General features: G+C 36.6%; 1 protein-coding gene and 1 long non-coding RNA gene across 9 annotated transcripts in view; one reads left to right on the top strand and one right to left on the bottom strand.

Moving 5' to 3' along the window:
* FIGN (fidgetin, microtubule severing factor) overlaps positions 1–27,156 on the top strand; it is a 167,394-nt gene that overhangs the window by 40,432 nt on the left and 99,806 nt on the right. The window contains exons 1-2 of one of the 2 annotated variants that reach the window (XM_031678432.2): positions 11,854–12,067; positions 12,857–13,026. The exons of the other annotated variant lie outside the window; for it this stretch is intronic. Coding sequence (XP_031534292.1) covers positions 13,002–13,026 — 25 coding nt within the window. The 5' untranslated portion in view covers positions 11,854–12,067; positions 12,857–13,001. Of the gene's footprint in view, positions 1–11,853; positions 12,068–12,856; positions 13,027–27,156 lie in introns of those variants that run through there. 2 annotated transcript variants of the gene reach the window in all.
* LOC140696380 (uncharacterized) overlaps positions 26,518–27,156 on the bottom strand; it is a 146,979-nt gene continuing 146,340 nt past the window's right edge. For all 7 annotated transcript variants that reach the window (XR_012072621.1, XR_012072626.1, XR_012072623.1 and 4 more), the window contains one exon: positions 26,518–26,671. This is a non-coding gene — a long non-coding RNA (uncharacterized lncRNA). The remainder of the gene's footprint in view (positions 26,672–27,156) is intronic.

Below are 27,156 nucleotides of genomic sequence, written 5' to 3'. Positions count from 1 at the left end.
TCTGCTTTGTAGCATGAGCGAGTAACTTCAAATCTAATTAGGGTGGGAAATTTTGCCTGAACAAGTCTAAAAAGTATTGAGCAATTTCCTAGCAGTCATGACACTGATTCTGGGTGTGTACGTATTAGAGTGAAGTTCAGCAAGGCACAGGGGTGTAAAACATCGCTAAAAATGAGCAGGACAAGAGCTAGATGTAATAGAAAGTACAAGGGCTTGGTATAAGATAGAACTGGGTATGTCTTAGCTCTGCCATTCACTAGTTTTGCCCTTGGTGCAAATTATTTATCTTCTTTGAGACTAAGTTTTCTAACCTAAAAATAGAGATGAAAATAACTCCTTCCCCAAAATTATGTGAAACAAATTAGGCAAAAAGCCTACCTCAATGGATGATGCACAGCAAATTCAAGTTTGCTCATCCATAGAGATTACTTTTAGAGTGTTGGAGATATAAACCCCCAAATAATCGACAGAAAATGGAAAAAACATAATGGAGATGTTTGTTGTTATGTTCAGTACTGCATGTAACTGAAATATCATCCAACAACTGGTTCTAAATGCCATGCTGGCATTATGTGTGGGAGCGCTTCATACTTGGCTGTTTTTCTGAGAGGACTGAAATATTTCTTTCTGAAGATTTCTTTCACTCTGCCATGCTAATATGATGGGTTAATCGATTATCTTTTGAGATATTAACTGATATTCCTCCCCTGGGCATCCTCCACATTGTGTCTGCTACCTTCCTGCACAATTCATCATCTTCCCAGTGAGGGTTTATAGTTAAGGAAGAACAGTCAAAACTGTAGCCTTGAGTTCCAATCATACAGACAAATAATTTTGAAACAGAAAGGAAAGACAAAGGATTTTGAGAGAGAACTTCTTTGAAAATTACAAATAAAAACCCTTAAGGATGTAGAGGAAGAGAGTTTATACCAAAAATAATAGAGTTAGAATACAAAATGAAGTAAATAATTATTTTTCCAATACAGAGAAAGATTAAAAAGTCCATCTGGATTTAAGAAAGGGGAAGAGATGGAGAAAGACAGTGGTGGAAGGGGAGGGGTTTGATCATTAAAGGAGAGCAGAGGAATAGGACTTGGCTATAGGTATGGGTTCTTGCTGCCCCTCTCCATCCTCTGTTTTCATCAGGGTGTTCCTGTGGAACAGGAGCAATGAGTAAGATATCTACAGGATTAGGTCTGAGGACAGACTCTCAGAGGGCAGACACCAAGCATGGTTTGGGAAAATATCCAAAGAGTCTTCAAGAGGCAGGTAAGGTCTAGGTGATTGGTCAAGTGTGTACTTAGCATGCACATGGTCCTGGGTTCAACTCTCAGAACTTCCATGAAAAATAAATAAATAAGCAATTACGCCCCCCTCCAACCCAAACAAAGCAAACAAACAAAAAATTCTTTAAGAGCTTTCAAGAAGGATGCAGAAAAGCTGAGAGGATTTCAGTGGACAAGAGGCAACATGCATTGGACCTTGATCAGATGATTCTTGGATCATACAAGCTGAAGACCACATGAGAGGACCATAGATACCCACTACAAGTGTATCTGATATAAAGGTTGAAGCACCAAGACCGAGTTACAATGAATTAAACTTCAGTGAAGACAGAGTATGGATGTGGACCATAGCCCCCATGTCAAAAACAGGCCCTAGATTGCCCCTCACAAGAAGGGAAGGATAGAAGAGGAAGATTACTGCATTAACTGAGTGAGTCTCCAAAAGAGACTAAGAGAAATAGAAAAGACAGATTACTTAGAACCAGCAAGGTGACTAGCTTGGCTCCATAGAAATCATAGAAAAAGTTCCATTGGTTCCTTATAGAGTTTGTGTCTATATTTGTTCTCCAGTAGAATGCCCACTGTGACAACTAACACCAATCTTATGGAGTAGTGTTATCATAAATGTAGATTTAGTACATGCTAATTGTGGAAATAGAATAAATCAAGACTGTTACAGGAAAAATGTGAATGGGAGAAAGGAAATAAAGTTGCTATCATTATGGCAGCAAAAGCACAAATGGCCTTCATGACATGGGGTCTGACACGAGCATGCTGCTCAATTGTTTAGCTCTAAAAAGTATAATTGTAGCAGTTAAAATAATATTTATAAGTAGGTATTTCTTAAAGTTGAAGTCATGCTTCTACACATCTTAAATTATTGAGTGTTTATATCACTCCTTCCTTCCTTCCCCTCCTCTCCCACCCCTCTCCCCCTTCCTCCTTCTGGAAGGTAAACATTGACAGTGATCCTATGGAAAATTATTTCAAGTGAAAACTCATTATTTTTCTCACTATCTGTCAATACAATGAAGTGACACTTTATATAAGTTTAAGTTCACTGTCTGTACTTTAATTTATCACAGATAAAAGCTAAGTATTTCTTCAAAATCCTCACATTGAGTAACTGAATTTGTTAATGGCCCAATGCTTGACTTCCTTTCTAGTGCAACAATAATGTCTATCCCAAATCTTTTCTGTTGCATTTTTTAATTCTCTCTTACCTCTGAGGTTCTAAGAATGGCTTATCAGAGAGTGCCTTAATTTTACCTCTTTGCTGTTTCTTTTGTATGTGAACTTAACTCCATTCATTCATTCAGTCATTCAACTAGTATTTGTTGAGTGTCTCCCATGTGCTAGACCACATACTTTTTTACTTTAAATTCTTTAAGTTAATATTGAATGCTTTCATTCATTTTACTGTTCTATTTAGCCAATCAATATCTCTATTATTTGCTTAAGTCAGAAAGCAGTTAAAATGATGACCTCTTACCTGTGCTGTGAGTCATTGAAACTTAGGAAAAGTAGGCTCTTAAAATGAAGATATAAGTTAGATCATAAAAAAACTGACCCATGTCCATACCACTGGGCTAAAAATTATGTCCAGTAAAATAGATTGTATATATTGTTCATATACAGGTTGTAATGTGCAAACACTTCAGTTGTGCAGTGCAATAACTCCAGGGAGCACCATTCACAGCAACCATGGTAAAAATGGGATTCCTAGTACTGTATAGAATGGTGGCCCTGCACAGCCATTCTACAAACTCTGCCAACATGACCACCTCTGTTTCTTCTTTCTTGATGAGAGAACTTCACATTTGTTTCTGTGTTCATCAATAGTTGACCCCTTTCTCAGCACAAGGACTGATTTATTATTAAGGCAGTCCCAGTGGTCTCACTCCCCTGTCAGTCATGGTTTAAATACAGAAATGTGACCCAGTAATGGTGAGAGTAAATCCCCTGATGGCTTATGAAAGGACTTTCCTTAGAAATGAAAAGAGACATGTAGAACAACACACCTCTTCTTCCATTGGATATATTCTTGTCTCTAGTGACATCTGAAGCTGTTGTACCTGTAACCTAGAGGAAATATCACTACCAAGATAGTAGAGCAGAAACCCAAAAAACTTCCCCACTCATAAATTTCTATTGAGAGATAATAAACTCCTTAGTACTTAAGCTGTAGTTAATTGTTCCTTCTTTTATTTGCAGCCAAAATCATCCTTAATGAAATCCTGAATTTGGCTATTTCATTCATCAGTATGGAAAAGGTGGGATAGAAAGGCTCTGTAATTTCTTGTAGTGACCAGGAAGTGTGAAACACACAGCTTTCTGGTAGTTCTACCTGTTTCCCTAGGGAACTGCAAGTCAATGACTCTGAATTTACCAAGGACATAGTTAACATTCAGTGTTTACCACATATTGTGGGAGGATGGAGAGACCGTAGTAAATAAATTAGCTTGATTGTTTGATAGATAGGTAGGTAGGTAGGTAGGTAGGTAGGTAGGTAGATAGATAGATAGATAGATAGATAGATAGATAGATAGATAGATAGATAGATAGTCTGGTCTCCTGTACCATATTTGATCCACATAATACACCAATCTGCATCCGAGGGTTCATCCTTTCCACTCTTCCATAACAAATATCTTGGCTACTTATGGTTCTCTTCACCCTTTCTTCACCCAGATAGTTGAAAATCTGACTGTTCTGTAGGTATGATACCTCATTAGAAAACAAAGGACAATATTTATACTTATTCATGGTGTTAAACTACAGCCCAGATTTCTCCCATGCTGTACAATCCAAACATGTCATTTTTGGAAACTGTAATAGTAATGATGACAGCCACATTGGAAGTGGGCATTTTAGATGGCAGACAGTTTATATTTAAAGGTGCCTTTGTCTGATTACTTGTACACTTATGCCAAGGAGAAAGAATGACTAAAATTATAGTCTATTCCTATGTTTTACATGGTTTGAGAGCCATTCTTCATATCTGTTGGCCCCGAATAAAAGAGACTACCAAAACAAGGGGTTTTTGAGTTATAATGTTCTAGTCAACCAGCACACCAGGTCACTTGATAATGGTTGGCCTGGCAGGGGTCCAAGGCAGAGGATACTAAATAGATATTCTGCGTGTCCTCACTCTGGTGACTGTGAGGTATGGTGGAGCATTTGTGTATCAGCAAGAAAAAGAGGAAGAGAAACATGAAAAAAGGAATGGTGAATGAAAATGACTGGGAAAAAAACAATATTTAGTGTTCTCAGAAGAATTTTATTTTTCTACTTTTGAATTTAAAAAACGCACATGGCTTGTGGCCTTAAGGAGAGAAACACAGGAACAAGGCTGCTTTTGTACTCTATTAAGGTTGAGATTAAAGTCCCTACTGATAAACTGAACATTCTTTAAAAGTGACCAGAAGCAAACAGTGTCTATTTGCTGCTACTTTATTACAAAGACACCACTGAGAATAGCTAAGAATATACTATTTGATCTTTAACAGGTTGACCAAATGATTGCAGTTGGCTCCAGTACATGAGATGCTTTCTGCAAATTATTGTTTCTGGTTATAAACCTTTATAATATTTCAGAATGAATTATGTATGTATTTCATGTTTTCTTTTCTGTTATCAGCCTTGATGTTCTCATTTCAAGTTTCACCCTAGCCTCCTAATAATGCAATATTGAGGCCATTCAGACACTAATTATGCCTCCGTGGCTTTTTTGAAATGACTAAATCAGCATCAGTTCTATAATTATCATTAGCAAGTTTGTATCAGTAGCTCACATCACTTGAAAAGCTCAACTTAAATGATTTGTGAATATACTCATCTAATACATTGAACACTTTCTATATAGAGATACACACAGGTGCATGCATATCACTTTATGTAAAATAGAAAGTCTGTGCATGTATATTGTATGAAATACATTTTCAATGCAATATTAAAACATTATTTCCATAGATGGAAATATTAAGCTACACAGAGACACCCAAGATACCTGTGCTTTAAAAGCTCAGTTGGGGTGAGCAGTGTAAGGAAATAGAAAACTATTACTCATACTTAAGGCTAGATCTGATGTGTTCCTCATTTTCTGAATGTTCAAATAGGAATCTGGCAAAGATGATTGACAGGAAGAAGTATCCAAATGCAATTCCTCTGTATTTTCATTGTTTCTGTTCTTGAATTATTGATATTGCCAGTAGTCATTTGCCATGAAAACAAATCAAGGTATATATGGTAAGCACTTCCTTGAATGCAACACTTTTATATTTTAAAAAAATGTTTACAGTATGCCATTGTTGTAATTTAATGAAATGGCAAACTGGTGGGGAAAATTACAGCAAAATAAAAGTGTAGTTAGTGCAAATTAAAATCTTAATTCTGTGACTAAATACACGAATGCTTTGTGGAAACTTATTACAGAGGGCTGGGGAACAAACACCAGCTACTGAGAGATGCTGCAATTCCTTTGTATCACTTAGATGGAAAAGAATCACCTTAAACAGGAAAACCTGATAAGAATTTCTGAATTTAGGTCTCTTTAGGAATAGTGGAACATATATCAAAAGCTAAGCCACTGTACTTCCCAGTGACAAGGTTTTTTTTCCCCCACACCACCTAATACTAGATCCTTGTTTTGTACAAAAAAACTTGTGCCAGGCTGTAGTATTTTATGACCTACATTATTACCCTCTGGGTAGTGAAATGATGGTGCCAAACTAATTATTGCTTTGTCTAATTTTAAATCCAGGTCTATGGAGATTAACAGCTTGCACATTAATTCAAAGCACCAACAGCCCACCTAACCTAATGCTGTTTTAAATGAATTAAAAATCCTGTTTAGGAAACTTTAATATACTTTAAATGAAGGAAATGTGCATCTGTATTTTTATCCAGTATATAAAAACCAAATTCACCATGCTTATTTTGCTTGCTTAAACATACTCTTGGGAGGAACTTTTCTTATCTTTAGGCATTGCTTCTGTTGAAAATGAAATACCTGCTAAGCTAAAAGCACAGGCTGAGTGGAACTAATTGTAACGTAGCAGTGGCGGGGGGAGGTAAAATAATGAGAAGAAAGACTACGTTCAGGTTGAGGGAAAAAAAACATTCCATTCCAATGTATTGTCCCTTTTTATATCTTTGACATTAAATGAATGCCTTTAAACACACTGACATTTTGTAATATTACAAAATGAACGCTCAGTTTTGAGCAATCAATACAGATAGACCATCTATAAAAAAGGCAAGGAAGCATATCACCAAACCCTACAAGACAGATTGACAGTTTGAGGGACCAGAAAATGATAGACCATTGCAATAACTTCCCAGCAGTCTCCCCATTTCCAGTTCTATTAGCTATATCTTCTTAAGCAGGGCTCAGACCTCATAAATCTCTTGCTTAAAAACCTTGCAGAGCTTCCTGTTACCTACCTACTGAAATGCAAACCTCTCATCCAAAGACTGAATGAAGTTCCTCCATAATGCATCCCTCATTCTCCTTCCTATCATTATTCCCTCTTTGTGCCTGTGTAAAGCAAAGGCTCAACCGAACTAGATTATATGCTTTTTCCTGCAAAGGCTCTGATAATTTCCTCCCCGACTGCCTTTTCGAATCCCTATTTCCTCTACATGTTAACTCATTAATTTCCTCAGTAAACATTTAATCAGGATCATCACTTTTAAGCACTGGGTGTGGGGAGGAGGGGTGACAAAAACAAAATGAAGATGGAAGTTTTACAAAGGTTGCCTGCCCTCAAGAGGCTTACAATCTAACAGAGGAGTCAAATGCAAAGATACTTTTAAAATGATGTGAAAGTGCAGAGAGGGAGATACAGAGTCTGAAAAGAGCCCAGGGGAAAGATACTTAGCCACCTTTAGGGAGGCAGGGAAGCCTCCTTGGAGGAGGTTAAGTGCCGAGAATCTGAAGGGAGTTAGTCTGCAGAAGGGGAGGGCAAACCAGGGTACAATGAAGAGCACGGCACAAAGGGGACAAACAACATGGTGTATGCAAACTACAAGCCTTTTGTTGTATTGGAAAGTGGAAGATTGAGACTACAAAGGCCAGGAAAACTGCTCTCTCCTTCGGAAAAGAACCCATATCTTCTGGACAGAACCCCTTTATGAGTCACTGACAGCATTCACTTTGAACTATATTTATCTGGCCACATCCATAAAATATTAATGTCAGTTTTCTTTCTATTCTCTGCAGTTTTTAGTGCAATACTTTTTAGCCACAGTAAGTGTAGTTATGTGTCTCTTAATGAAATTGAGAATCATGCAAAATCAGGCAGAGGTTGCTGCAAATATATGAACACTCCCACCATTTAAAGAGTGAATGAAAACGCATAATCCTCAGGTTATTAGAAGAAAACACTTTTGCATAAACCAAGAAAACATCTCTGGTGAACCTATTACAGAATGTTCTGTTTATGTCTCCACTGTAGGTTTAGATCATGGAGGAGATAAATGGACCACCACTCTCATACCATTTGACAGTACCTGTATTCAAGTGTAATTCTAACAAATTGAGTAATTTCACAAAAAAATGGTCAAGGTCTTCACTAGTTTTTTGGGGGGAGCGGTGGGGTTAGTACATAAGGACTTCTCAGTAGTCTTAGTTGAATTGGAGTGAAAATGAAGATCCTTAAAATGAACTGCAATTTTATGGAAACATTTAAAATTTTTTGTGCCAATAATTTGCATTATTGTAAGACTTACTTCAGATTTTGTGAGCAATATGAAAAAATGTGTAGGTCTAATAAACAGCTACTAAGTCTTGGACTGTTTTTTGAAACAGTAGTTTGGAAGAAAATACTACTATAATGTTTTATTAAAATAGTTAATCCTTGAGTTTAAAACTAAAAGCAGCTTTAAAAATTAAATTGAATTATGTTGAACATTTCATGATAAACCAAACATTAGAGAAGCTTGTTTTTCTCTGTAAAGCATCTTGTCACCCTCATCTCCCTCATCTTCTCTACACTCTGTCTACCCTAATCTTTCCTCTTTTTCCTGTCCCATCACATAGGTAAAGCACATTTCTGTGTCTAACCTGATCAAATTATTCTTAGTCTGGTGCAGACAAACTTATGATCATCTGCAAAATCACACTCAACGTCACCTTACTTATTTCCTTACCCTTCACTTTGGTTGTTATTGTATATATGTGTACTGAGAATAAGAACGGGAAAAAGTAAAAGAATTCTCCCCCTCTGAATTAGCTTGAGAGGAACACACACACACTCACTTTTCTAAAGGAAAAAATAATACTTATGTTTATTTTTCTTTTGATTTTCTTAAAAAGCCCAAGTCAGAATATACTGTGTATTAGAAATTCATTATATATATACTCTCTGCATTAAAAAATTAAAAGAAAGAGATAAGCAGTGTATGTAATGCAGTGGGGAAAAAATTCGTACAGTTTTAACTGTGAATTAACTATTTCCTTGACTAGCCAATCAGCTTTCTTTAAAGACTCAATTTCTTATTCTCATGTCATCACAAGAAAAGTTTCATAAAATATAGAGATAGATTTCAGTTACTACCAGAAACATTTCTTATGACTAAAACTTAAAGATAGAATATGGTGACTATTAAAATGCTGTTTAATCATACTGCATCATTATAGTTTTATTAAGACAACAAAAACTGTAAATGTTGTGCTAATTTTGCAAACAAATAATGAATCTTTTTGAAAAACAAAGTTTCATATTCCTTCCAAAATGTAACTGAAGAAAACCAACCTTTACCCACACCTAAAAGAGAAAAAAAGAAAGAAAGCTAGAAATAGTAGGATGACAAACTCCACTGTGAATTTTATTAGTCGTGCAAATCCCATAATATTCTATTACATAAGCTTTTTTTTTTTTTCTGGGAGTATATGTAATTTTGGACACTTTGGAAAGCATAAATACAAGCTGTGCTCTTTTGAACAGTTTTCCTTTCTTTGATTCTAAAGTTAATTGTGTTCATTTGTATGTTGAATGATGACTTTATTATCCATATTTTAAATGAATATAAGAGAATTGAAAAAAGTACTATTTATCTGTTAATAAATTTATTCTAACCACACATTTCCTGCCCCCTTTCGAAAGTAGGGCTCATTTTGTTTTAGATATTGAAAATGAATTGCTTTAAGGTGACCATCAAAATGTATTGTTTTTTCCTCTGTGGTTATTCCATTATTTCTCTTTTATTTTGGTTTACATGAGGAACTGTAAATTCAGTCCTAGGAATTTAGTGTTAAAGTTTGATGGGCTTTGAACTTTTTTTTTTTTTAACAAGGACAGAACACTTTTGCTTGAATTGTGCAGAGGACTTCTGATCAGCATTCTCCACATGGGCAATAACTGAAATTATAAATTCTTCACAGTTGTTGAATTTATCTGTACTCAATCCAACAGTGACCTATAGATGCTTTCCTACACTTATTTCTTTGTGGTGAAATCCAATGGGCAACTTCTCATAATATCATTTTCAAAGCTATCTTGTAAAATATACCTAAAGGAGCTTTGGTGTTCTCTGTTACATCAGAATAAAGTTCTTCTGTTTTATTTTGAAGCCTGGTTTTTAAAAAAAATGCACAGAAAAGTCAAATCCGTTCCAAACAGAGATTTCATTCCCTAGAAATATTTAGTAAGATCTTGAATCATTTTGTTTTGTCTTTTAAATTCTGTCATCTGCCTAGATTTAACTAAAATAATTTTTCTTTTTCATTGTGTTAGCTAAATGCATCCATTTAATAGCTCTCCATTCAAAGGTAAGAAAATCACAGAAGGAGAATGAAATTAATTCCAGAGTATATATTTGGTTTTTTCTTAAAAGCTGCATTTCATCATCTGGAGAGCTGCAATTTAGTCTATTAAAATCTATGGCAGAGAAGCGGAGGAAACGTGAATACCGTTGAGGAGGGTTAGTCCTAAACAAGTATGTTTTCGGTTCCAGCCTTCAAAGGTAGCATTTTCAGCTTGATGGGCTTCTGGTCGAATATTTAATTTGCCTCTTTCACTCCTAGCTTAGTTGAAATATAGAGGACCGGATGTCCACCTGGCCAAAGTATAAACTTACCACTTACCTATTAAAGTCATATTTAATGAGAACTAGGAAATTATTACCCCACTCACTCTCTTCCTCATTACAATTCCTAAGGAACTTTGCCGGGCACATTATCTCGTAGACATCATGATCAAATGTTATTGTTTGCTTTATTATCTCAGTTGGATGGTTGGCTAGTCTAGAATGAAATAGGTTGAAGGCAATACTCGCATTCTAGAAGTCTGAATGAGGTTCCCATTCAAATGATCCTGGTTGTTTGGGGGTGGGGCGGGGTGATTAGTAAACCAACTGAGCTTACACTGCATAGTAAGCGTCTGGATGCAGCACATTTACATCTAACAAGAGACCCCAGAAAACGTGTGTGTGTTTCTTAAACCTTATGTTCCGAACAAAAGGCTATCTCAGCAACAGACAATCAGCACTGCATTGCTCCCTGGGATGCAGCAACACACTCAACTGCACATTTCATTCTTCCTCAGCTCCCAGCACCACAAAGCCCCTACTCTCTTCCCAATCCTGGGTCCCCAGATTGCTCCATAGAAGGGGGCTGGGAAAGCAGAAGCCTAACGTCTATGCCTGCGCACCAGCCGCCCGCATCGGGGCCCCCGGGCGCTGCTTTCCCCTGCCCGAGCCGCCTGGGGGAGGTAGGGAGGGGAGCCAGAGAGCGGGAGAGTGGACCGCACACCTAGACACTTAGGATTTTATTTATTCACAGGGCAGCGGGGGAGGGGAACTGGGCTAATTCGGATTTTCTCCCCGAAGTTGCCTCCTCTTGGCAGATAAAGTCATTTTCTGCCTGGTGCTGGGGGCCCAGGGGAGAGTGCGGGTGAGGTCCCGGCTCTCGGGGCCAGATCCCGTCCTGTGCGCGGAGTCGTGGTGGGTGGGGAAGGGTGGTTGGGCCGCAGCTGTCCAGAGGGCCCGGAGCCGGCAGGGAGGGGCGGCGGGCCGGAGAGCCCTCCAAAGCGGGCTCGGAGCGCGAGGGCCGGCCGGTCACGCGTGGGAAAGAAACGCCCCTTCCCCCTGAGGCATCGCTCCCCTTTCCCCAGTTTGGGCAGCCTGAGAGTGCAGGCAGGAGAGCTCCGGGTCTCCGCGCGCGTAATCATGACCTCGGGGCCCCCTCCGTGCCGCGTGAGCGCGTCGGCGAGGCTGGGCGGCCGCCGCGGCCCCGGCCGTGTAACATGACCCGAGCGGCCGGCCGGCCAGCGCGGCGCGGCCATTGAGCCCTCCCTGCCCATGAATCTCTGGCGCGTCTCTAGCTCGCTCGCTGCTCGCCTCCCGCCTCCCTTTCTCCCCCTCCAGCTCCGCGGGCTCCGTGCGCCTCTCCCTCTCCCTCCTGGTCCTCCCGCTGCCCGTCTCTCTCCACAGCCCGCCTCTCGCCACTGCCTCCCGTCTTCTCTCCCTCACGGCAGCCTCGGTCTCTTTCTCCCTCTCTCCTTTGAAAACTGATCTTTGGCTCTTAGTGTGAAAGTGATTTGAATTTGGCTCGGCGGCGCTCTGCGCCTGCGCCCAGCCTCTGGCATGCTGGCTCCTTCCAAGCAGCTGTTTTGGGTTTGAAATTCCAACATGGCAGAGGCTGCAGTCCGTCTTCCCTTCAAAAACTTGGAATGATTTCAAATCATAGGCACCTTCACTTAACCCTAGCTTCCATTCATCAGCAAACACATCGGATCGATGCTACGCTAACCTATCGGGTTTTCGCTCCGCGCGTTCAGGTAAGAGGAGCTTCCTAGTTTTCTACCATCTGTTTAAATTTGTTTTTGTTTTTGTTTGTTTAATTTTTAAAGAATATAAATAAATCCAAGACCTGTAATGAAGAGAGATCTTCGAGTTGTGCCGTTAACATTAAATTTAATTTGCACTCGTTTCTATTCTGTACGCCAACCTGCTGTCTAATTTCTCTGTACAAAGTAGCCCTGAAACATTATAATGCATATTTTTGCTGCTTAATCATTGTAACAATAGTGTGGGATTAAGAGTTCGCGGTTGCAAGAATCTAATTTTCCACTATATTGGGCTTACTTATTACTATCTTTTTACTTCAAAAAAAAAAAAAAGAAAAAGAAAAGAAAAAGAAAGCGGAGCCATAGGGTGGGGCTAGACTTTCTTCGGGAACTAACTTCTAAGTAAATAAGAAGTGTAAATAAGAATCTTGCACACACAAAAAGTTGAGGTTAAATTACAATCTCGTGGCTGGGGGAACGTGAAAATGTCAGAAGATCGGTTGCAGAAAAATGTAAGCATATCATCTTGGAGGGGGTACAGCGTGGTGGGCGTATTGTTGGCAAGGAACGGGAGAGAAAGATGTATAATTTAATGGTATATACAATCCACTGATCCTATTACCGTCCTCCCCGGAGCTCTTGTTAGTTTCAATGGGAGTGAGTGAAATTGACATGGACTTGCATTCCTGGTCATGTGCTTTTTTTCCTTTCTTTCTTCTCCTGTGATCTGAGATCCCCTTTTTGTTGATGTTGCTTTCCCCCTTAATTATATGCATGTAGGTTAAATGAATACCTGACGAAAGGGCCCACGTTTCAAGGCAGTGACATTTGATAGCTGAGAGGAAAAGTGGCTTTAATGAAAAGCAACCTTTGGAATTCCTGCTTGTGAGAAATCCAATTCAGCTTTTTGTGCTGCCAGCAAGAAATGATCAGTAGCACCAGTGTTTATGGTATGTCAGTTTTGGAATTTACTTCCTTTGCATCTAAATAGGAAAGACAAATTAAATAGCATGATAAAACCATTGAAGACTCTGCTCGGAAAGCAGCTGCTCATGATATAGAATTCCTTTTAAAAATATATATGTACATTTTAATCTGTCAAAATGCTTGTTTGCTTTTGCTATCACTTGTTTGTGTATTTCAGTTTTGATTAATAGATTACTGGAGTCCACCTTTATCGGTTTTAACTGTAATCCCAAAGTTACACGTTACTAGTAATGCACTAGGATAACCGCTGAAGTCAAATCGTATGTAAATTAGTTAAACTCAGTGTGGGTTTTTTTGGGGAGGGGGCTGGGTGGAGAGGGGAGAGGGCAGGAGTGTGGGGAAAAACAGCTTATTAATGAAAAAATATATATATGTACACACACAGAAGTGGATGAATTTTATTTTTCAACCTATTAATGCAATTTGACTCTGCTCTTCCACTTTGTGGAGTAATCAGTTCTTCTGAATGTGGTTTTTTGGGTGGGTGAGTGAGTGAAAGGATATTTTTTACATGAAAATAAAAAATATATTTTGATTGCTTTAAAGTCTGTAGTGCCTTTTGAGGAACAGTGATAGTTTTTTTTTTCCCTTGCCATTCACTTGTCTGCCTGTCAGTGCTTTTTACTTTTAACCTGTGACAGAATTAAATAATCAGGCACTGAAATTGACTTTGTTTGAAATCTCTTTCCTCTTTCTTTACAAAAAAAAAAAAAGGTCAGATAAATGGAGCGAGGGAGGTTTTCAATAGCTCTTGTGACCATGCCGTGTGTACACTTTTGTGATATTCAATTAAGACTAGGAGGGAACAACAACAAAAAGATGTTAAAAGTATTCTGCATAACCAAAGGATATGCCCACTTTAAACTCTGTTTTTGTTTTGTTTTATTTTGGTCACATATACCCCCACCACCATGCATTCACCCTGAAAAGAGAGAAAGAAGGAAAGGGAGAATATGAAAGGAAGAAATAGCAGTGGGGCAAAGCTACCAGGGGTCTGTAATGTGGCCGCGGTTACTGCTGTCTCATAACACAAATGTGAATACAAGGAAAGGGACTACAAGAGCCGATGCGCGACAGACACTTCTGGTTGGACTCTGGTGACTATTGAGCTAAACACACACCACTCTTACACGATAGGAAGGATTTGATTGAATTTTGCATTTGGAACTTGTTGACTTTGAAGCGATCAATAAGAAGACTGTTTATTTTAGATGCACATAATTTGCCCTGAGAAATGTTTTAAGGAGGAGAGAGCACAGTTTTTTTTCCCCTGGAGCTGTCGGAGCGAATGGGATTGCCAGATGGGCGATTTCCCTCTGTGATGTTAAAGCTGTAATATATATTCAGAGCAGATTGGGCTGCTGCCTGTGATGAGGAGGATATTACATTTATAAATTTTAAATCGGAGCTCGGACAATGTGCTGAGAGCAGAAATTGGATGGTTTGACTGTTCACCGTATTGATACTTAAATCTGATTTCTGGGTAGTAGTAATAATAATCATTGCAGTAATATGTAAAAAACATGATGGGGTAAGCAGTCATATAATTCATGACATTTAACAGCAGATTTAAGTGTATAAATTGCCCCCCCCAACCCGTCTCCGCTTACTATTAAATAATAGTCACATAATTTCCCTGTGTGTTTAAATGCCCGTTGTGCAAGTGATGTTCTTTCAGGAAGCTTGTTATCATACACCAGAATTCTGTGGAGGAAAAGTTTATATATACATCTATAAAGTAGACACTTGTGCATATGTATAGAGTGGCATTAGTGACTCCTATTTTGTAATTCTATAACTCTGATTATTTTTAGATTTTGTTTGTCTCAAATGTGTGGCCTATAGGAGCCAGAGCTACAAACCTAAAAGGCTGGAAAGTGGGCAAATGCTCACACTCTGGCAGCTCTGCTGTTGCAAATTAAAAGTGTGTTGTGGTCAGGAAATGAAAGCTACAATGTCTCTTTTGAACAAGTCGTTTATCAAGAGAAACATCTATCAGGGACTGCCTTGTCACATTGATCCTCTAAAGTTAGGTCCGAGGTGGAAGCTGCTTTGATGTTTTTGATCCTAAATTTAATACAACAGAAAAAAAGCAAGGATATTTTGACCAGAATAGATTTTAAAAAATGTTTCCTGGAACCAACAGGATCTATTTATTAGTACTGTACTACGTGTGAAGTTTTTTGGATATAACAGTTGAAAGGTTGAAGGGGGAAACTTCAGTCTTTATAAATTGATGTTTAGTAAAATACATATTTATAGTACATTCAGTTATGGCTGGCTTTTTGGTTCACAGGGACATTTGGAAAATGTTGTTTTAAAGGGAAAATTATTTTGAAACAGGGTTTTGGAACAATATACAGAGAGTTTTCATTCACTCAGATTTCAGAGTGGCTCTCTTCCCTTCATCTTCTCTTTTAGTCCTTTATTTCTGTTTCCCATCTTCATTGTATGTGTGACATATTAGCTTCTGTTTGGGAAAGAAACATTTTTTGCAGTAAAAACTATTTCCCAAAACATGCTTGCTCCCATCATCTCTGTTGTTTATTAATTGTGCATGTGGATGGTTATCAGTATGAACTACAGGGACTCACAGACTTTCGGAATTTCAGTTTAAAAAATATAGGTAGGTAACAGATGAAATGTGCCATATATTCTTGAACACTGAGGATATTGCATGTATTATTCAAATTTTAAACAGTATTATCAAGAAAATGACAAGTTAAAAATTTTTTTTGGTGAAAGCAGTTAAAAACAGCCTGCTTCATTTGGGGAGGCAGAGATAGTAGAGAAGTGTGCCTTCTTTGAAATAGAGTTTTTGGACACTTGTCTTTTACTGCTGGTGGCTACTTGCTATTTCATATGAGTCTATCAGCAACTAGGCTGATAGATCACAGAGAGTGTGGTGGGAGTTTGGGGAGGTGTAATACTTGCTAATTAATCATGTCTGAAATGAAAGAATCATAAGAGGGTAATAAAATCTCACTGTTGTTTTCCTGGAAGAGGGTAAGACTTCTGTTTGGAAGCTTGGAAGCTCTATGTGTGAGTTGACTTGCTTTTTTCTTCTCCTAAAAAGACGGTTTTATAGAGTCTCTTTGGAATTATTTCAGGAACCATCCTTTTTTGAAAACAGAGTATTTTTCTTTCTCCTGACTGCAGTGAATCAGTGAAATTCTTAAAAATGTCTCTGATGTCTTCTGAGTGAAAACATAGGAGTTTTTTTCCTTAGTTGTATTAAGGACTCCTACGGCTGAGTTTTCAGTACTTTTTTTTCCCCCAATAAATGGAAAGTCTTTTTTTGTTGTTTTTATTCATGTTAGGCAGGAACTGTGAAGGCAGGTACTCCTGATAGACATGTAAGAGAGCAAAATTTTCATTAATTACTTTTAGATAGTACAAGAGTATGACCAGAGGGGAGAAAGGAAGTAGTAGTTCCAAGAATCTAGAGACAGTATGTATTATAACTTGACATTTCTAAGATGGTTTAAAATATTAGCCACCTGAAAAAACAGATGAGTGATATTATTTAAGTAAAATCTTTTTTTTCCCCTGAGTTTTGGGCTGTTGCCTTTTAGAATTTAGTATTTTGCTTAGTTTATGCATGGGGCAGATCCTGAAAGTTTAAGTGTCTGCAACATTTTTCAGAATTTTCATCTCAAGGTGAAGACGGCTATTGCTAATAACTCGCTGTTTTTGTCTGTGTGTGTTTGGATGCCTTGAATGATTGCCTAATTAAGTAATCAGTTTTAATGGTCCAAATCAACAGAATTGCTAGGTGTATTTGAAACAATTGCAGGCTTTTATGTTTTGTACTTTCTAGTTTGTTCTTAGAACCTTAGTTTGATAGAAATGTTTGCAGTTTTGTCTTTGATCAATATATGCTTGAGAACAAATTTTACATACTTCTTTTGTGAAGTACACCATTTATTATTGCAGAGCTAATAATTTTAATTACCGGGAACTTATTTATAAATTTTGGATTGGGAGAAATGGTTCTGCAGACATTTGTGTGAAATATTGACGTGCTACTGATCAATAAGACTTGATTAATCAGCATACTTGCTTTTTTATCTTTGGTCACTGATAAACTAGAATAAACAAATGGCACAGAAAACAATGCAATTTTTTCTTTTAATTAAAAAACTTATTATCATTGTCTGTTTCATTTGGGATATACAAGATCTAATGCTTTATTAAAATCAATTGAACTTAGAAATTATTTTTGGATACTACTTGGAAGACTTCAAATCCAAACATTATTCCACTTTTCAATTAACGCTCTCTCTCTCATACACACACACACACACACACACACACCAGATTATAGCTAAGTTTTTTAAATCTGTTAAAATGAAAGACTTTTTTTTTGAAAGACTGCAAATAAATGCCTGTTTAGCAAGTGCTTTTCATGGTGAGGTTTCATAATTTTCTTCTTTTTCCCCCTAAACTTGAATTTTTACCAACTTTTTCATTTAACTTATAGAAATTTCAAGCATAGCTGCTTTGATATGATTGCTGATTTCTGATCCTTTTGATGTTTTTGATGTTATCATTCAAATGACAGTTGTTCTTGAGGAAATGCAGACAGTGAAAATTTTTAAAAGGTAGGCAAAAATATGGCAAAAATACATTGTACTGTAAGTTTGGAGCAAATGAAAAGCAGGTGGGTATGGTAAGTTTCCTCAGGGCAGCACCACAGATGCCAGCTCAGGAGTTCTGCCTGTGCACAACACCCGAGTACCGTACCTGTTGACGATGGTCTTAGTTAAGTGACTGAGCCGGCAGAAAAGATAGGTGATCAGAAACCATCCAGACATGAGATATCATATGGCACTTTCTGTTAATCATATTTACATATTTTATGCAAGAAATCTGCTTGTTGTCTTGTTATTTGGATATTGACACTTTGCTTAATGATGCATATGGTGGGCTGCTATTTCAGAGTATATTAGAAGCAGTGAATTCAAAGGAGAATTTCAACAGAAATGTATTTATGTGGAATATATGTATAAAGGGATATGTTTGCTTCTATTTGAACTACTCTGACTTTCACAAAGCATTTATAGCATTACTGCTTCCAATCATTTTTGAAACTGATACATCTTGAAAGTAGAATGCATGACTTATTACACGAAGGCCCAAGGTTATACTTTTTTCACCCTGCAACCTGGTTTAAGTATTTGTATTTTTATGCTGGGAAATCTTTTTTAGAAAGTATTTTTAAAATAATATTGGAAAATTTGCTTCTTGTTAGGATTTTGTTCTCATTTCCATATGAATAGTATTTATTAAAAGTCACTAGTGATATATAACTTACAAAATATTTTCTTACTGCAGAATACGTAATGTAAAATACCTGCAAAATGTTTTCTTTTCAGTATCTTAGTGCTGAAAATACCTTTATTCAGTTCCTTTCCTATGAGTTTTGATTTCTGCTGGTAATGTATATATTTATCCCATTCCACTTGTGGCTATATTGCTGGCAAGAGAACAGAAGCTGCATTTTATTTGACACACCGAAACCAAGAAATCTCTCCCCCATCCCCCCACCATTTAATGTATGCCTTGTGTCAACTGGATGCTTTTTAAGCAACTGACAGTCGATTAAATGCCGTATACATATGACAGTAAACTCATCTGAGAATGAGTGACCTCTACTTTCATGCTTTGGTTCATTAGGAAATACTATTCATGGAAACAGTAACATTCAAAATAAACATTTTAAAGTAGTGTAATGTGAAGCCCTTGGTTTCTAGATGTTGCTGTAAACTTTTTGCAATTCTTCTGATTTATTATCCTTACCATCAACACACATTGTCACCTTCACCTAGGGCTGGCTACATAATTTCTGGGCTTGGTGCAAAATTAAAATGTGGGGCACCTTGTTATTAAGAATTCAAGACAGCAACAGCAGAACATTAAGCCCAGGAGCAGGGTCCTTCTGCGTGGGATCTGTGGGCCTGCCCAGGTCTCAGGGCAATGAAGCCAGCCCTACCTTCATGACCCACAAACTTTTATCAAGGTCCTGCTTTGTGGAAGTCACTGGGTTTCCTATTTGGAGACTGACTGTTCCACAGTTATTCCATGTGCCTCTGCCTAAAGAGGTACTAATGGTTGTTGTGTAAGAGCCTCTATGGGAAAATGGGCCATGAGGTATCTTCCTCTTTCTGTATATGAACTGGTGACTGAAATATTTTCCTTTATCTTCTGTTGCCTTTTGCCTGATATGTGTTCCCACATAGCACGTGAATTTTTGTTCAAATATTCTTAAAAGCAACTCTGTGTTTTGTGACTGTTTGCAGGCAGGTACATACTTAAATATAGGGTGGGAGGATTTTAGTAAGATTTGAAATAAGATCTTGGGAGTTTCTCTGTTGGCCTTGTACCACCACTACCCCATGTAAGTTTCAAGCACAAGTGAAGTTAACTACTTTTAATACAGAATCCTAAAGTTGCTGTCCATTCAGAAATAAAAGCACAACTCACTGAGTTAGGGAAGAGGGGCAGACACAAAAATAATTACCTTGTTATAGTAGCAGCAATATTGATATTTGACATTAGGAAGTGGCATTGTAGCTGTATAAACATGTGGTGACAGCTGTGTTAAAGATGAAAAATAACTGTTTCGTGTAGTAACATTAACTTTGCAGGATGTTATATTCGAACTGTGAACTTGGTGTCTGAACTTAAACTGGAACAATCCCCTTCTCACTGAAAAGTGAGTCACCATCCGTAACTCCTTCTCTTAGTTGGTTTGAACATTCTGTGTTGATGGGTGGACAAAACATTTACATTGTTGCTTCCCAAGATACTGCTCAATGAGATGAAGCCTCATATAGAGATCCCTAAAATGAAATTTTGAAGTCAAGCGGCTTTTTCAAATCAAAACTGAGATACGATGGAATGTCCAGCAAGTAATGGATCTGAGTGCACTTGAAGTTGCACCATTTATTTTCAAAAGATATTTCCCACATCAGATGACTCTACCAGGAAGAGAAATATCAAAGAGCTCAGAAAAGTAGCTATTCTTTTATGTAATCCAAGACTGGTGTGTTGGGGGTGGGTAGGGGTTGGCGGGGGGGGGGAGGCTTTAAAGATATTTCTGAAGAAGAAAAACTTATTTTGAATGCCTCTTTAGACTTAGTGGAGAAAAATACTATATATGAGACCTCCTAAGAAGAAAAATCTTTGCCCTGTGTGATAACAAGGCATTGCTCTCTCAGTTTACATGTACTTTAATGAAAAAAGGCTTGGAAATAACTGTTATTACAGTGTTCCATTTAATTATAAATTCACCCCAAGTTTAGGAATCTTTTGCATTAAAGGCATTGTAAACTTGGATTTTTTAAGAGGTATTAGCCACAATCCATATTTGTTAATGTTCTATGTTGTATACCCTATCTACAAATTCTGTAGTATAATTTTAGTTGGGAACCTTCTTTTCACACCTCACTCCTATCCTTTAGTATGTTGTCTTCATATTAAATATTTGGCCCTAAAAAGTGTTAAATCCAAAATCAGAGTAAATATATGGCAATATAGTGCGCCAAGATACAGAAAATAGCTGTTCTGTTTCCCTTTTATTCACTTCTTCTCCTTTTCCATTTCAAATTGAAGTTAACATTATAAATTCTTTCTCTTAGATCATATACCTGAATGATGCTAAATTATAAATCTTAATTAGGTATGATTCACTGATTTTAATTTTATAAGGTAATTATTCTGAATAGGATAAAAGGTTCCTTTAAGATTGAAGGCATTTTCATTACAATCCCCATTTAAGATCAAACAAATACCATTAAACAGAGTACTACTGGTCTTTTAAGCTTAATAGTTAATACTTTTGAATTCAAATATTTGAAGAAATAAAGATTTTGATAGGGCAGTCTTACTGTTTGCAAACGTTGTGCTTGTGATAAATTTTACTGCCAGGAATTACATAGATCTAAAGGAATCTTTTAAATAAAAATTGTAGTTCTGATTATCTAAATGGAAGATGCTCTTGTGCGTGTGCACAGATACATTTCTTTAGAAGGTATCGATGTCAGGGACACTTTTGGTATTTCTTTATGAGTAATTAGGTTAACGGGGTTAGTTAGAAAATGTATTCTTTCCGGGAAAATGAAAAATTACATTCAAGCAGAGGTAAAGAGTAGAACATAATCATGACTTCAAGTACTTAAAAAGATATTTTATGAGTCATTTTTAAAGAATAATACTCAATATGTAACTTGTTAAGAATAATAGCCATTTTTACTTTTTAAAGCACATCTATATTAAAACTGACTTTCCGTTCATCAGTCACAAATCTGGAGTCAGTTTTAGGCCCAGCTTACAAAAGATGTAGGTCTAACCCCCAGCCCTTACCGTGGTGTCCTACTTGAATAGTGTTGGTATAAAGTTCTTTAAAGAGAGATTTTCTGTTCGCATTATTCAGAGAATTAAGCAACATTTTTGAGAGGAATATGACCCAAATGTAGACATTGGGACCCCACGTGGCCTAAGTCTTTGTCTGATAAACTAGAAGGTATTTTATATGCCTTTACGAGCAGTACTTGTTCTTTCTATGGAAAGATTTTAAATGTACTAAGAATATGGTAGGTGTTCCCTATTGGAAAAAATAAGTTTTATGTAATTCTAAGAGTACTAATCATCTAATCATCAATATGAATTTACTTATGGATGGTAAGATAGTAGCACTAAATAATCTTATTGAGAAATAGATGTTTAGACTGAGCTAATGTCTTTCTAGAAAAAGAATAAGTCTGTTTATGCAAAATCCCTTTGAGGATTTTTTTTTTTACTGTGAGTATGAAATCTCTATCAATAATATTTAAACAGTTGAAGTTTTAAGGGCAAAAAATCTGATACTGAAAGTTCTTTATTATGCTGCATTCTTTTAATAAGTCCTCAATGAATACATGTAGTGCATTAATCCTTGTTTTGTTTTTAATTTTTGCCTTGTTTTATTTTGTTTTATCACCAAAGTAAAGAGACTTTACAGGAAACTATTTTGTATTGTTTATTTTTTAAAAATACACAGTGAAAATGGTACAACATGAGGTAAAGGTTTTGTTTATAATGATGGCAAAAATCCCCAGTTTTGCCCTAATATAATTGTTTCCGTGAAATCCACTCTACTATATCAAAGTGCCACTGCTACTAAGCTACCATCCAGGAGGTGTTGCTGACGTATAATTGTAATGCACATGTGCATCTAAATACATATATATTTTTATGTTTATCTATTTCTAATAATCAACTCTTCAGGTGTCTTTGTGCTTGGGGCCAGAAGAGGAACTATTTTCTATCTATTTTACTGTTTGCAGACTCACTAGAAACCTTGCTATCTCATGTATCCTCCTGCTCCTGGAATTCACTCTTACCCATACCTGTGTGCTGCTTCAGGGGACTGAGGTTGTTGTTGGGTTTTTTTCCTTCTTTTTTTCTAGTGTTTATCTGTAGGGCTGTTTGTTACTTGATCATCTGGAAAATCAAATTTCACTTTACCCACTGGAATATAATATTTAGATCATGAGGAGGTAGTCTGAATTGATTAAGGAGACACTGGACTGTGTGCTGGGAGGGAAGTGCAGCAGCATTTCTGGGCGTGGACAGAAGGTGACAGACCACCTGCAGGACTGGGGAAGCAGCTAGAGACAGAATGGACTGAAGAAACTAAGTGAGGACTGGTTTTATGTGGCTTTTTCTAAAAATGATATTGGCAATTTAAAAATTAAATCCTAATATAATTATAGAAGAAAACATCATTTATTAGGAACTAGTGACTAGTGCACATTAATTAGCACACAGCACTACAATCTAAACAAGTTATATTCTCCTTTTTTAAAATGGCAGGTTCTATACCAAATCTTGGATATATGGGATTTGTGATCACTGAAATTAAAAGAACTATTTCCCCCTTTTTCTTCATTATAATTTGAAAAAAAGTATAAAAAATATTCATGCTTTTAAAGATGATTTATATTACTCTTAGACTCTTTTTTCTCCTTCACATACTCAATTTGGTTACACCTCAAGTGAAGTTATAGAAGAAAATCCGTTGAGGAATGGGGTGTATCTTTTTTAAGATTTCTTTTGGAAAAAAATGCATTTATGGCCTTTGTGGGAGTTCAAATCATTAAACTAGATAGATAACATGATTTGATTTGATTTGAGCAAAGTTTGATGATGCATTTCATATCTACTATATAAATGCTAGCTATACCTTAATGACCAAAAACAGAATAAACAAAAGAAACTTGCCAAAGCCCTACCTCAGACCAGTTCAATGGAAGCTTTGAGAAATGACCAATTTCTTTTTCTTTTTCTCCCCCAGTGATTCTAATATAAGTTGGGATTGAATCACTTCTCTGAACTAAAATTTATACATTTCATGAGATCTTAAACTTTTTCCTTTTTAAAAAATATTCTTCCTGGTTTGAAGTCATAAAAATTGAGATATCTATTTACAATTGGATGTAATGATATATATTCGAGATAGTTCACTGTCTGGCTAAAGTTCAACAACAATCTATGAAGAATCTTAAGAACATTGCCACCATGGTGGTAAGAGTACTTCAGGAAAGTAACAGTGGTGAAGAAAAGTGCCAGCAGATGCCAGAAGTCTATCATATTTGTGACCTTGGGTAAGTCATTTAACCTCTCTAAGCCTCAGTTTACTTTCTTATAAAAGGAGAGGCAATCCAATGACTAGTAAGATTTTTTTTTTTTTCAGTTCTATATAAACCGTGACTGCTTAGTCATCAACTAGTGAGCTTGAGTAACTTGGAATCTTGCTAGTGGCCAATGGTTGATGAAAAAACATTGTTGTTTCTCTTTAAGAAACTCCAGAAATTGTCTTGGAAACAGTGAAGGAAGCTCAAGGACCATTTATCACTTTGTTAAGCCCTTCAGGAGGGATGGTAACCATTCATTAAATATGCTTACTAGTTGGTTGCAAGCAAGTGTGTCAGCAGTTCTAATATCCTGAGAGTTGATGAGTATTTGTTAGCTAGTGCTTTTTCCCTGTAAGAGATATAAATAGACTGACAAGCAGATTAACTTTAGTGGTTATGGAACTGGCATTTTCAAAATGTGTCAAAATCAGTATGAAAGTTAGATGTTTATCAAACTGGAATGAACTCCATCTTTTCTCTACTTTATCCCCAACTAGTCTTTGTTTATCTTCTTTTTACTCCCTGGAATGCTCTTCTCCACCTGTTGAAATCCTACCAGTACTTTGACATCGAGCTCAAAATGTTGCATCATCTATGAAAACTCCTTGAGCCACCCTAACCAGGATCCATTTCAACATCTGCTTGATATTCCCTAAGCACTTAAAAAAAAAAAATCTCCTTTTGATCACGTGCCATCATCTTTCTCTGTAGATTGCTGGGCATTCGTGTTTCTCATTTATGAAACTGGAAACTCCTTGAAAGCAGACTATATCTAACTCATTTTTTATTTTTAATTTCCTCAACATGTGTGTACAAGATCTATAATAAGTGTTCAGTAAATGTTTGGTGACATGAATTGATAAAAGTGTGGGAGACTATCACTTGGTTAATCTTTTATGAATCTTTAAAAAAAATTGGAAGATGGCTTTTAAAAGTACTTAAAGAACAGATACATTAAAATTGTGTGTTTCATTTAAAAATGAAATTTCTATATTCTTTATGTAATTTAATTACCAAAGAAAGACTTTATAATCTTTTTGTTATCCTGAAAAGTAGTTTTATAATTGTATTCCTAAAAAAGAGCTTATGGTCATTTATTCTATTTTCATATTTCTGGATAGGATATCATTTAAACTATTTTATAAAGGCAGAACATTATAATGCTATCTTTAAAATCTTACAGAACAAAAATCTATAGCCTATTTAGATTGTAGGCAGTAACATTTGGCTTCAAATCACTATGCTTTACCTATCTAAATATTTTTCCTTTTGTGTCTGCAGTCAGAAAATTTTGAGGGTAAAGAATCACAAAATATTAGATGTGGAGATTTCCAAATCGACTTCTTGCCAACATAGGGTTGATTCACATGTGGTTATTCAGCCTTTGGTTGAACGTAGGAAATCAGTACCTCCTAAAGCATTTCTTTCTAAATTGTCCTTTCTCTGATAAATAGGCAGTGTGCAAATATGTGCTTGGCAGTACTCAAAACAGATTTCCTTGGGAACTTGATGGTACTTTGGGTGATAAGATGTGAGATACAAAGTAAGCTGATTTACAGTTGATACGATAACTTTCATTGACGCTGTAGTTTGTGAATGTCTTTGGTTAACACTTTAATTGACAGTTTTGTTTCATATTTAGTGTCTGACACTATTAATTTATATTGTACTAAATACTGGGCAGTAAACAGTTTAGCTGGTGTTACACCCAATGACCCTGTCTTCTAGTGGTTCAAATGCATTACCGGCTGGGTTTGTGTGCTTGTGGAAGGGTCAGTTTCTTCCTTAAATCTGTCATTAATGTTACAGCATATAGCATTATGAAATTTTCTAAGAGAAATTCAATTTGATCAAATGTTGAAAGTGTAATGTGTTAGTCAACAGTATCTTACAGGTTTTCTATTTTATATGTGTGTATATGAACCTAAAGATAGATGTATCAGAGAAAAGCGCTTGTTCATAGTGCTTCATTAAAGAACTCGGAAAAAACAAAGACTCTATTGTTATTCTTCTAAAACTACAGTTTTACTAAGGAAACCTATAACCTTTACTGAAAGCTCACTAGTTTTCGTCCAATTTGAGCTCTTCAGATCTGAAAAGTTCTAGATGTTATCTTACCACTTAATACTGAAATCTAGGCTGATCTCATATACTCTATGTAGAAGAAAATATCAGCAATGCTGATCGTTGAACCTAAATTATTACAAAGATATGCTGTTAAGTGAGCCACAGTGAACAAATGTTGTTTAGTCAATTGCATGAAAACACTGCATCTTCAGCAAAAAGCTTCAATATTACTATTGAAGTATGTAGGACATTATAGGTAGAATAATAAAGATTGTGAAACAATAGGTTTAAAGTAGCAAGAACATTTTTGCAGTTTGTAACAGTCTGTTTAGTTCCTTTGTTAACTCAGCTTTTTGGGTTTTTTGGAATCCATTCAGTAATCTTCAAGCAAGTTAACACTGTTTAACTATACGTTGAAATCTGTGAGATCGAGAGAAACGACTATGTATTGTAAAGGCTTTGTGATGGTGGCTTGCCAACAGCCAAACTAAATCAAAGGAGGATTTAAAAGACATGGGCTTAAAATTTTACCTGATTATAATTAGGAAGTTGTGGGGTTTTAAACTAAGTAAATTAAAATATCCATGCAGATTCTTCATACTTAAAATGTCAGCCATTTTTCCTTTAGTCCTCTCATAGAAAAAAGTCGGGTGATTCCCCAGAGTGGGTAGTAATGTAACCTAGTGGTCACTAAATATGAGCCATGGGTTATGGTCAATCATTTATTTTGTTGCTGATTTTTTTTCTCTCCCTTGTCCTCATAACTATAGTTGACAGCTGTCAGTCACTGAATTTTTTGTTAGGTCCAGACATGGCAATTCTTGAAGAATAGGAAGCTATAATTGTCCTCTTGGCTTAAAATCTGAAATAAAACATAAAATTATTTCCAATGAATACAGCTGTGTGTGTGTGTGTGTGTGTGTGTGTGTGTGTGTGTGTGTGTACTCAGAAGAGAAACCGATGAAACATTTGAAAGCATTAATTCTGAATGGGCTCTTTCATTCTGAATGGGCCAGTTGTGGCTCCATACAAATATCATCTAAGTGAGCCAATTTAAATCTCTCCAAATTCATAACTAAGTCTCCCAGGTCTATCTGGGAGGGGATGTTTATTTGTCCCTTATGTGATAGGGTTGGCATGATACTCAGTTGAAGATTTGGTAGACAAGATTTATGAGAAATTAGTTAAAACTGAAATTGAAAGTGGATATTGAGGTATAGTTCACACCAAATGGCTTTCATATATTTGTCACATGGGCATAAAGAGAATTTTTTAATGGCTTCTTTTGATTAGGATGAAAACTCATCACAAGTAAGCCACTTAAATTTGCTCGCCTGTTATGATTGT

The sequence above is a fragment of the Vicugna pacos genome, chromosome 5, assembly GCF_048564905.1.
Source record: "Vicugna pacos chromosome 5, VicPac4, whole genome shotgun sequence".
Classification (NCBI taxonomy): domain Eukaryota; kingdom Metazoa; phylum Chordata; class Mammalia; order Artiodactyla; family Camelidae; genus Vicugna; species Vicugna pacos.
The sequence above is the reverse complement of the archived record's forward strand: the minus strand, read 5'-3'. Positions and strand labels throughout refer to the sequence as shown.